The sequence below is a fragment of the Dermacentor andersoni genome, chromosome 10 (genome assembly GCF_023375885.2).
Source record: "Dermacentor andersoni chromosome 10, qqDerAnde1_hic_scaffold, whole genome shotgun sequence".
NCBI classification, from domain to species: domain Eukaryota; kingdom Metazoa; phylum Arthropoda; class Arachnida; order Ixodida; family Ixodidae; genus Dermacentor; species Dermacentor andersoni.
Window position 1 is genome coordinate 5,859,405 of NC_092823.1, and position 12,313 is coordinate 5,871,717.

The 12,313-nt window shown below is 44.6% G+C and overlaps 1 protein-coding gene across 2 annotated transcripts in view; it reads right to left on the minus strand.

Moving 5' to 3' along the window:
- Positions 1-486: 486 nt before the first annotated feature.
- Positions 487-12,313, minus strand: part of LOC126519715 (acetylcholinesterase-like) — a 107,523-nt gene continuing 95,696 nt past the window's right edge. For both annotated transcript variants that reach the window (XM_055065372.2, XM_050169071.3), the window contains exons 6-7: positions 4,690-5,048; positions 487-896 (exon numbers count right to left, since the gene is read on the minus strand). In XM_055065372.2, coding sequence (XP_054921347.1) covers positions 755-896; positions 4,690-5,048 — 501 coding nt within the window. In that variant the 3' untranslated portion in view covers positions 487-754. The remainder of the gene's footprint in view (positions 897-4,689; positions 5,049-12,313) is intronic.

Here is a 12,313-nt window from a genome sequence, read left to right on the forward strand (position 1 = left end):
AACACATACTACTGCTCCAAAGAGTAAATTTCTTTTTTTTTCTCAAATGCTGGCATGAAACAGCCACCTTTGCAGTGAACAATACGATTGCCTGCTGCTGTTCGGTACACATGAAATTTATGCTCTAATCAGTGTTTCTTTGGGGCGGCGGCAAGTCGGCCCCACGTGCACTTTATTATATGACAGTCGGAAGAAATAAACATCGTCAACTCACTGTACCATCCTATGCCTCGTTTTTTCCAACATTAGTGTGCAGAAATGGCATCGGAGGTCACCCGCCTGCACTTCAACGGCCAGGCGCGGAAGCGATGTCTTTTCTTTTTTTTGCCTGTAATTCGGTATTTTTCCGTCCTTGTGACCTTGTCCGTCCTGCTCCCCAAGACGGTTCAACCAGCTGGCTCGCCAGCTCCTGCAAAGACGCTGAGGCCGTTTCAGGCAGCTAAATGTGCTCTTATATAGCCTGAGTACCTTTCGCGGACTTTGAACTGTTGTTCGCAGTATTTTATTCAAGAGAGTGAAAGAGCCAATGAAGTCAGGAATTTTGGTTTATACACTGTCTTGCCTTTGTTTCTTTTTATTTTAAGCGGCAGATGTCATCGGTTCAAACCATGAGAGTCAGAGATCAATACATACGTCTCCGTCCTGTCGCCTTGCGCGATTTCTTCGATTATTTACTTGTGCCAACAGGCTCAGCTGAGTAGAATGCCGGACTTTGTCTTCGGTGTGGAGGTAGTGTGGCTTTGGAAGTGCGACTTCAAAAGTACTGACGGAAGATATCACAGTTTTCTGAGCCGAAGCCAAATACTTCATTGACGTTGTCGTGCGCCAGACGAAGTGATACTGGTGAGTCAGCCGAGTATTTTGGCCAGACAGGGCCCCCTGGGTATTCGGGAACGCTGCGAGCAAATTTACAACAAAATCTGCGATATTGTTTGCAGAGTGCACAAACATATATTGTAGTTATGAAAGCGCGAACTTACACGACGGCTGAAGAGCACGTGAGCTAAAATATGCCGTCTCGCATTGGTGAATGTCATGTAACGTTATGCCAGCACGAACTTTTTCTCTAGATTTTAAGGCTGCTTACCATGCCTCAGCGAATCCATCGATCTGATAAAAAATCAAGCAGTCGTCTACTTACCTGAGGACTTTTGACACCACTCCATGTATGCCTAAAATCAGGTTCCCTGTTTATCTTGATTAGGAATATTGTCACATTGTGGTCATGGCGAATTAGTTGTAACAGCTGTTAGCCGTTTTTTGCAAATAAGTTACTCAATAGTATTGCCACTCTGAAACCTATACTTACTTTGACTACACCAAGGTGTTACTTTCCACCTAGCTGAGATAGATTTCCTGCATCTAGTTCCAACTTTCTTTATCATTATCATTCGCCTAATTTATTGACATTGCTTAGGCGAAGGCCTCTTTCAGCAATTTCCAGTTACTACTGTCTGACATCAGCTGACTCCCATTGCGGTCCTGCAAATTTCAAAGTTTCATCCCACCCCGTAGTTCTTAGCCGTCCTTGACTGCGCTTTCTTTCCCTTGGCACCCATTCTGTAACTCTAATAAACCTCCGGCTATCCGCACTACACGTTATGTGACCTCCCAAACTCTTACTCTTTATCTGAACTCGAATATCGGCTACCCTCATTCATCCCCGCCGTTATCTTCCAGTCTTCTAGCAATACCTCCATCACTTCTCGTTCCATCGTACTTTGCGCAGTCTTTAGCTTCACAAGCTCCATGGCTATTTCCAAGTTCCCGTTCAATAAATCAGCACTGGTAGAATCAAATTACTGTACGTTTCAGGTAGGACGGTAAGAGGCCAGCGGCGCACAGGAAATATTGAAAGACATTTAGGAATGGTATTATGTTCGGAGTTTCTCCATAAATTTTAAACCGTCAAAAATTCTGTGTCCATCAAAATCACCCGGAAGGACTTAGCTGCAGATTGAACTTGAGTATCTTTTGATTGCCATCGCCCGTATACGAGATATCATTTAAATCATGTTCGTTGGTTACAAAATAGCTAGTCGGAAGTTTTCTAGCGCACTGTGTCGCCTTTGCCATAATCTTTGTTGCTATGAAGCTAGCACGTACTATCATCAGCATAAATTGAAACTCAGAGAGGAAAGCAGTAATAAGAACACCTATAATGCCTCATTACGTTAAATTATATGGTCAATATCTCGGTGGCCCATTCCTAAAGTTGATGAAGCCGCAAACGTACGCTTTGCAGCCTGAATCGGGTCACTGTTACAAACATGCGAGCATGGAAACTTCAAACGAATGATAGTTGTTAACTTGTTGAATTTTGCATTTATGCTAGCAGTACATGTGGCACCAACTTGCCCAGGAACGCGTGCTAGTTTTCTGCTTCTTGCTTGCAATTTCGTCTGAGTACACGGCTGTTCCGGGTGCTGTAATGCACAGCCTGTTGGCGTTATTGACGGCGTCAAATGACTTATTGAGCGAAAAGGCCGGCGTCCGTCATCGGTAGCAGCGAAACGGCAGGGAAGTTGCCTACGCCACGGCACGAGCGACACAGCAGAGCTGGCGACCAGGTGTCGCGTGAGTGGAGATACGGCTCGCCTCCCTCGTGTGTTGTCGGTGCGCAGCGCAAGCTCTCGCCTGCATTCGAACTGAGCAAGGCCAAACGCGCCTGAACGCGCTCGCTTGGCCGCGAGTTGATAACTCGAAGTAGTGCTCAGCGTCGTTCAACTGAACATCAATGTTCTCGCACTCACAACTCGTAAAAAGTGCTTCGGTAGTTCGGTGTTCTCGGACTTTTGTCGAAATTCCTTACGACAATGCCCGGCTCATCTTTGACTGCACACATCTTGTTCTGACATTTTCAGTTTTCTTCATGTTTCTATGTTTCTCCCATTTTTGTGTTCCTCAATTTTTACGATGTTATAATTTCAAGTGATGCTTATTTTTCTCTTCTTGATCAGCTTTCTCAGTTTAATCAGTTCGGGCCTGTCTTTCCAGTTGGATAATTCCAACTTTAGGAGGCAAGGTTACCTCTGTCGGTTCTTTATTAGATTCTTTGCCAGCTTGGCTCGCTGTTGCATTAGTGCCTTACCTTCCACTTCAATTACGGTCCCTCAAATACTTTTCGTCAAGGTCTCGCACACTACTTCTGCGCCATCCTAATTCTCCAGTTCTAAAGCGTCATGGTCGTTCGCGAATGCGAGCCCGAATTCCTCTGCCTTCTCATGACTGCTGCCTCGCCCTGTTTCTTATTGATTTCTACTTTCTTTCTTCTAAGTCAGAGAAATGTTAGACCTCACTAACCGGCGCCCTTTTACCTGCCTAACACTTGTGCCTTCTGAACAATGTCGGGGTTAGCACAGAGTCATCATCCTCATCAGCAGTCTATTTTATGTCTACTGCAGGACGAGAGCCCCTCCCTGTGATGTCTAATTATCCCTGTCTTGCGCCAACCGATTCCAGCTAGCGTCTACGAATTTCTTAATTTCATCCCCCCCCCCCCCGAGTCTTCTGCCGTCAACAGCGCTTCTCTTCTCTTGGCAGCCATTCTGTAACCCTAATGGTCCACCACTTATCTAACTTACGCATTTATCTAACCTACGTGAATATTTTATATATTGGAAGTAAGCTAATGGGCCTAAAATTTGCCAATCATTTAACGTCTCCCTTTATGTGGATTAGTATAATGTTGGCATTCTTCCAGTTCTCTGGGACCCTTGAAGTCGATAGATAGTAGCCGCTAGTTTTTCAAGCATTATGTCTCCATCATCTTTGATTAATTCGACTGGTAGTCAATTTCCTGCCTCTTTTCCCCGTTTCATGCCTCGCAAGGGCCTTCTAACTTAATCGCTAGTTATAGAAGGAGCCTATGTAACCTGTTCATTACTACTTTGAATGGAGGTATCGTGGCTGCTTTGGGTACTGTACAGGTCAGTATAGAATTCTTCCACTGCTTTTACTATATCTTCGAGATTGCTGATGGTATTACCCTGCCTATCTTTCAGTACATGCATCTTGTTTTGTTCGATGCCTAGGTTCCTGCTCACTGTTTTCAGGCTGCGTCCATATTTTACTGCTTGCTCAGCCTTTCTCACGTTATAATTTCGAGTATCCCTTATTTTCTCCTTGTTGATTAGTTGTTGTCGATTAGGATAGAGTATGAAATACATTTCAGTTCATGTTATCCGTTTACAGCTTCTCAAGGCTCACTTCCTGTGAACCTTGAGGCAGTATAATTCATTATGATTAGTCGACGTTGGGGCATAGATTATGATATTTTAATTTATATGTCTTTTCTAGCATCTGTTTCGTTATTACTGTAGAACTCGTCGATTTTTCCAGCTATGTTGTTATGAACGAGAAATCTTTCCCCGGTTGTCCTCTTATATGAGAGGCCTTTCTTGCAGAGCATGCGCCCATCACTAAGCACTGTAGGTGCCTCACAAGCTTTCTTCGATAAGGCCAGTGCTATCTTAGGTAATGCGCGGTAACCTCTCAAAGACACGTTACGTAGTGTCTTATTTGTCCTCTATTCGTCATTTTCTCTCGTAGCCTAAGTAGCGCAAGTTATTCTAAATGTGCACCAACTCGCCCAAATCAAATCAAATCTTGACTAATATTAGGCGGGTATGCATCCGAGAGAGTCTACTGGAATTTTTCGACAAGCGGCGCGCACTCTTATATACTGACCCTTTCTCGGCGAAAGTGGCGATCATGGCGAGTAAGTTTTCGGACGCCCGCGCGTCCCGGTCGCCAAAGTGCTCCGGGTGGAGGAGTGGCAGACCGAACGTGTAGACCAGGTCCATGCCGTGACCGACGCCAGCCCAGCTGAGCTGCGGACGCGAGCTCGACCACTGGTCGAACACGTACGAGTGCACGGAGCCGTTGCGGGAGGCGTGCGCAGCGGCGGCCGCGTGCATCGGGCACACGAACAGCCGCTCGCTCAGGTAGTCCACCAGCTGGCGTCGCAGCCCGGCGCCGTCCGTCGAACGGGCCGCGTACTGCTCGAGGAGCTCGGCCGCGTCGTCGCTCGTCCACGCAGACACCGCCTGCAGGGCGCAAAGCCACACGTTTTCACTTCACCACGGAACATCTCAATCTTCGAAGCGCACTTGAATTGCGCACCAGGCGCAGTTGTACGACACTCTGTCGTTTTACCCAATCAATAGCTGTCAATTGTGACAGAGTTATCGCGCACTGGACCAAGCAAGCACACTACGAAGAAAAAATTGGCAGTCATTTTAGCGTGCATACGCTAAAGAGATGAAGGCGAAAGCCTGCCCGCTCGCGGCATTCATTACGTGACGTTTTCATTCGAATGCGTTGTAACTTCCTGTCACATGTTTTTTCCCACCAAATGTCGTTGGTTCGAATCCCTTAATTACCTCCACCTTAATTACGGCTGCCCTAATTAGCACCAAAGGTCGCGGGGTCGACTAGGACCAAAATTTGAGGGGTCGCCTCCCACCAAAGTTGTGGGTTCGAGTGTCTCAATAACGTACTTTTTATTTTTAATTAATGTTTCCTTAATTAACACGAAAGGTAGTGGGTCCACGACCCCCCGGTCGCCATGGACGCCCACCACCTGGACGAGCTCACCTCGGTGAGCGAAGACCCAGTGCTTCAGCCCAGCTCGTCTGCCGGCGACTGATACCGACGCGACTTGGAGACTTCCCGTCGCCAACGCCAGAAAAAGCACGACCAAGCTCGGGCGCTAATCATGCCGCACCTGCAAGCAGTCCGCCTAGCCACGCCGGGATTGCCTCGGCGAAGGACGCTCCAGCAACGTCGGCAGACGCGACATGCGCTACGCCGAATAACGCCACACGAGAAGGAGCCGCTCCAGTTAGGCCAGGGCCCGCACATTCTCGCGAAAAATTAACCGCGGCGCGTTCCAGCATAAGCGCGGAAGTGGAGCTTCTATACTTTTGTCGCATACTTTAATTTGTATTTCTTTTTCACCCGCCGTGGTTGCTCAGTGGCTATGGTGTTGGGCTGCTGAGCACGAGGTCGCGGGATCGAATCCCGGCCACGGCGGCCGCATTTCAATGGGGGCGAAAACACCCGTGTCCTTAGGTTTAGGTGCACGTTAAAGAACCCCAGGTGGTCGAAATTCCCGGAGTCCTCCACTACGGCGTGCCTCATAATCAGAAAGTGGTTTTGGCACGTAAAACCCCATAATTAAATTTTTTAATTTGTATTTTTTCTGCTAGGGGTGCTCAACGCGGCTCAACTTCAAAATGGCTTCAGAATAGGTAGGCGTTTAGATAACTTATTTGTTCTTACTCAGTGTATTGAAATATCAAAAGTTGAAAGCTGACCGTTATATGTGGCCTTTTTAGACATTACAGGAGCATATGACAACGTAGACCGCAACATTTTGTGGGATATTCTGGAAGGGGAAGCCTTCGGTGAAGATTGTCTACAGCTTTTGAGAGAGATTTATCTAGAAAATACCGTTTGCGTTGAATGGGAAGGGTTGAGGAGCGAGGAGAAAGTTCATATCAACAAGGGACTGAGGCAGGGGTGCCCTTTATTCCCGCTGCTGTTTATGATGTATGTTCATGGTGAGGATGGATTCCCTCCCCGTCACTCTTCCCCAGTGTAGAGTAGCAGGCCAGAGCAAGTTATAGTTCAGGCCGACCTCTCTGCCTTTCTGTAAATAAATTTTTCTCTCTCTCTGGTGAGGATGGAGAGGGCGCTAGAGGGAAGAAATATCGGGTTTAATCTTCCATACAAACAGGCGGCTACAGTAATAGAGCAGCAGCTCCCAGGTTTATTTTATGCGGACGAAATTGTGTTGCTAGCTAACAAGCAAAGTGATTTGCAACGTCCGGCTAATATCTGTGGACAGGAAGGCAACAGTTTAGGTTTGAAATTTAGTGTTAGAAAATCAGGTGTTATGGTATTCAGTGAAAACAGTAAACAGACAGTGGAGATACAGTGCCAGGAAATACCTCGGGTAACAGAATATAAATACCTTGGTATATAGATAAACGAGGGCAATAGATATATGGAAACACAGGGAAAAACAATAACAGTGAAGGGGAAGAGAAATGCAGCCATAATGAAGCACAGAGCGCTATGGGGATACAATAGGTACGAGGTCCTCGGAGGTATGTGGAAAGGTGCAATGGTTCGAGGGCTTACTTTTGGAAATGCGGTTGTTTGCTATAAATCAGGGGTACAATGAGGACTCAATGGGAACCAAAGATCAGTGGGTCGCCTCGCATCGGGCGCTCACGGGAACACTACAAATGAAGCTGTGCAGGGTGATATGGGCTGGACTAGTTTTGAAGTGAGGGAAGCTTGCAGTAAAATTGAGTATGAAGAACGGCTGAGGAATATGGAAGAAAATGAATGGGCTGGGAGGGTGTTCAGGTATCTGTACAGGAAAAACATTGATTCACAGTGGAGTAAAAGAACTAGGAAGCTTACCAGCAAGTGTGCGGCCTGTAGGGTGGGCAACACAGCAACAAAGAAGGTCAAGCGGAAAGTCAGAGAGGCTGAAATAATGTCATGGGTGGCGGCAATGGAAAAGAAACCTGCCATGAGTAACTGCTTAAGAGGAAAAAACGAAATCAGGAAAGAAACCATTTATGATAACTCAAAGGGAAGCTCATTACTTTTCGAAGCGAGATCGGGATGCCTTAGAACACGCACCTATAAAGCGAGATATAAGAAGGAAGAAGAAGCATGTGCTTGCTGTGGTAAAGCTAGGGAAACAACGGAGCATGTTTTATTAGAATTTGAAGACTTCTACCCAGCGGTCGATTTAGGCACCACTGGCCTCCTTGAAGTCCTTGGGTTCAGCGGGAGCAGTGGTAAAGCAAACATGTCCGCAATAGGCATTAGTAAGAGGCGATTGGAGGATTGGTGGAAGAAAAGTGGGGAAACGACAAAAGACGGAGACGTACAAAAGCACAGTTCGAAATAGGGGATCAGAAAATTTGGGTGTGGTAGTGCATAGCGTTTTTTTTTTCTTTTTTTATTGTTTAACCTAGGGTAGGACATTAGGCAGTATAATAGCAAGAGCTTGGTGGCGCAACCCACCGCCCCGTTCCAAAGGGGACGCTCATAACATCGATCCATCTATCCATCTATCCATATTTGATCTATAAATGTACACATAATTACCGTCAAACATAGTTAACGTGTAACTTTCTGCAAAATGAACAAACAATTCTTTTTATTAAACGTACGTTATTAAAGCCTGTGCTTTAATACTTGAATAAAGGTTTTGAGACCTCACTGACGTGCGATAAGCAGCATCCGTCTGGTATCGATTGCAGTCCGTGCAGTTTATCGATTCAAATTGTACGGCGGTTATATTTGCGAACGGGGTGGTCGTTTCCTTTGTGCAGCATCACGCAGGTTCGTCTTAATTAGCCAACAATAATATCTCAGCCAGTTTATGCATCTGACATTCGATAGCCGCTACCATACGATCGTGTTTAAGAGGAAGCTTTAGCTCGGGCCCAACTCCTACGCGGCCTATTCAAATACATGTAAAACACAAAAACGCTTTTCTGAGATAACCCCTGGACCGATTTTAATGAAATTTGTTGCATTTGAGAGAGGAAGTTCAATTCTAGTGACTGTTGCAAGCGGAATTTCGATTTTTCTCGTGAATATTGTTAAAAAGATTTTCAAATATTCGGCTGTATGAAAAAAATAGAAGCACGAACTTTACAAATTCATAGCTCTGTATCAATAACAGATATCGCGGTTCTGTAAACGGCCTCCATTAGATCATTCAAAGCGAACAAATTCTGTATGTGAATTCATATCTTACGTGAATTCGTTATGTTGTGGACAAGGGCTCTGCAAAAGCTTTATTTTCATAATACCACGTTTTTCGAGATTCATGTGTAACATATCAATTTTGTCCGCCTTAGATGTAATATTAGACGCAATTCACAGAATTGTGATATCATTTTTCGTTGCTGAGTTAGAAAGTTGTAAACTTGATAGTTTCGCTTTCTGAAAATTTGCGATTCTTGCGAATTTTTAATAAAAATTTGACGAGCTAAATAAAAAATTCAAAACCAACAGTCACTAGATTTTAAGTTTTTCTTTTAAATGCAACAAACGTAGTCAAATTTGGTGCAGTGGTTGCAGATAAAAACGAATTCTCCTTTTACATGCATTTAGATAGGAGCACCCGAGCGACTGAATTTTATCAGCTGCGGCGTTTCACTGGCGTAATGGGTACATACACGGCTTCCGTCGTCAGTGGTCTGCCGCGTCTAGCCGCGTAATGATGGGTTGCTTGAAAAAAATGTGCTAGCTAGCGTGAAAACTCGTCGCTGGAACCGAGCACAGTCTTTCTGGAAACTACCTAAGAAAGCGGATTAACCTTGCAGCTTCTGGGTGTGTGCACCGGTGAGTCAAAAAACACTGCTTCGCATTTTCAGCTTTCAATTTCTTCGGGTGCAAGGCGGGTAAAACAGACCGAGAGACGGGGCCCCAGCTCGCGGCATCGATGGTGGAGGCGAAGCCTTGCGCGCCGCTGCTGCGGCGCTACCGAGAGAGGGCGCTCGCTGGTGTGACGTCACGCTAGGAGGATAAATGGGGCTACAGCTCGGCTCTTCGCAGTGTCGGCTCTTCGCTGTGTCGGATGATGTATAGCCATAAGTTTAACAAAGGGCAACCATGTCCACACCATCAGCCGAACCAAGGCGCAGCCAAGCGTATTGCTTTCGCAATCTTCCAGGCTTAACCAAGCTAAGCCTTCAGCCAATTTTTTTTTTTTCAAAGTGGAAAATCATAATAAAGCTATTGCTCCTCAAAGGCAATTCAAACAAGGCTCTTGTTATTTTGCCACGTTGTTAAAATTCCTAACACGGAGTACAGAATAAAAAACAAATAGTTTTGGCTGTGTCTGCATGAATGATACACTGCGATAAACTCGCAGCAAATTAGTGCAAGTGTACTTTCGGTGATATGGTTGGATTAATACCATTTGATACATAATAAAATTACTGTGTTTATTACCAAGTAGCTGGCAAAAAAATTAATCGAGGCTTCACTAAGCACAGCCCCCACAAGGACACCGTTGAAAGAAATGCAGACTCAAGACAGTGTTGTGTGTGCTTTTCTGTCATGGAGCGTTTTGTGCAGTGTACTTACATGCATGAATCACAAACTCACTCACGCTTCCACCATAGTAACTGAGGCTTTCTTCTTTTGCCTCCAGCCTCCAAGATGCTGCTTATATTTGATCACCACCTTGGACTCTATTGTCTGTGGACGTACAAGCCACCAGTGAATGTGTCACCACAGAGGCAGAATCCTCGCAAGGTAAGTTTCTGAACACTTCAGCTAGAACTGTGATTTGTTCATTTATTGGACAAACTTTTTTCACCATTCTTTGCTTGCATGTTTGTCATAGCTTCATGATTTCTCTTTTCAGGAAGAAGGACAAAGAGAGATTGTTGGTTTGCAAGCTGCCCACGCCAAGCCATAAGAAGCTCAACGGACACCCAACAGGTCCTCTTGAACTACGTGCCTCACCATGAAATGTTTGAAAAGTTACCAGATAGAGGGCTGTGAGCCCTATCAGGAAAGCAACAGTCTGCAGTTTTGTATCGTACCGAGCGGGAATGCTAATTTGGCATACATGTTTGCTTGATTGTAAGGGCATTTTATGACAATCGAAGAAGTAACAAGTTGAGTCCGAATTTGTTTCTTTTCTCGTCATGTAGCAAGCTTCTACTTGGTAATGCACAAATTCTGTCATTTGCTGTTTGAAAATCAGATTGACGGGCATTACCCGCAAGTATCACATGCTCCTTCATAGCGTTAATTTGTTACATGAAACTGCAAAGAATTTTAAAGCCTTCAAAACTGCTCAGTGCAATTTTGAGGAAATTATGCTTCATGTTCACTGAAACTCTGGCACTCACTCTTTACTTCATTATTATATTTTCTTATTTAAAGTACACTCAGGGCCGTATGACATTAAAGAGGGGAGTGGTTACCAAGCAGTAGAGTAAAACAAACAAGCAAGAGCAGTGAGTCTTGGTAATACAATAATTCTCCTGATTATACAATGTTAGCTAATTTTTTACAAAAAGTTTGTTATCCGTGATGGCTGCGATACTCGAGAGAAGGTGGTTCCATTCCTGAGATGTACGGGGGATGAAAGATTGAAGGAAAGACGTCGTGTAGCAAGAACCAATCCCTGCGTTACTGCGATGATCGATGCAGTTTGAAATGTACTTGAGGCCGTGGTATGAAGTCGTCGTGAAGTGTGGTATGACGGAAAATTTTGTGAAATAGCGAAACATGGCGACTAGCTAGGGGAATAAGTGCTGGTTAGCTTCATTAAGGTCATACTCGCGGTACAGTACAGTAAGAATGATACGAGTAGAGTTATTTTGCACTAGTTCAAGTGAAGTAATAAGACGAACGCGACTGGGATCCCATATTGCAGATGCATATTCAAGTTTTGAGCGTATTAGCGTCTTGTAAAGGTGTAGTTTTAAAGTAGACAGCGCTTTGGAAAAGTTGTACTGTAAGTACCCGAGCAGGTGAATTGCATTGTTAATGACACTCTATATTGGTCCAATTTAATTTATTCGTAATGTGTACACCAATATATTTATAAGACATGAAATCTAAGGGAGCATTGTTAAGATGGTAAGTGATAGGGTTAGAACTAGATCTGGATATTGCATTTTTCATTTGCAAAAATCAGTAACTAGGCTAGCCCTGCACCGTAAGAAATGGCTATCACAGGCAACTTCACACAACTGGCCTACTCCACACTTCTCAAACATGACGAACCAATAAAATTAAATTTTCTTTCTCTTCGAACAGCAGATGACATACAAGAGGACAGTGTGTTCACAAAAAGTTTTTGAAATATACTGGAAGTTTGGCTTAACATTCAGCCAATCAACAGTGGACGAGCAAGGGAAGCCTCAGATGACATGCAAGAGGACAGGGTGTTCACAAAAAGTTTTTGAAATATACTGGAAGTTTGGCTTAACATTAAGCCAATCAACAGTGGATGAGCAAGGGAAGCCTCAGCGTGGGAACTTATCTTCGTCACCGCCCTCACAAATATTTTTGATTTCTGACACCTTGGCTACAGGCTTAGGCTTCCCTTGCTCACTTCTATTACTCAACTGACGTGTTCATCTCCTTGTAACCTTTTTGAATTGTTTGAACACGCAAACCGAGATGCTTTTTTCAACATGAAACCATAAATTGCATTTTACAAGGATCCGTGAGCATTAATTGGGCATACTTATATGTTCATTTAGTGTCCTTGTTTACACACAATATTGGCAGAGGTGCTTGTAAG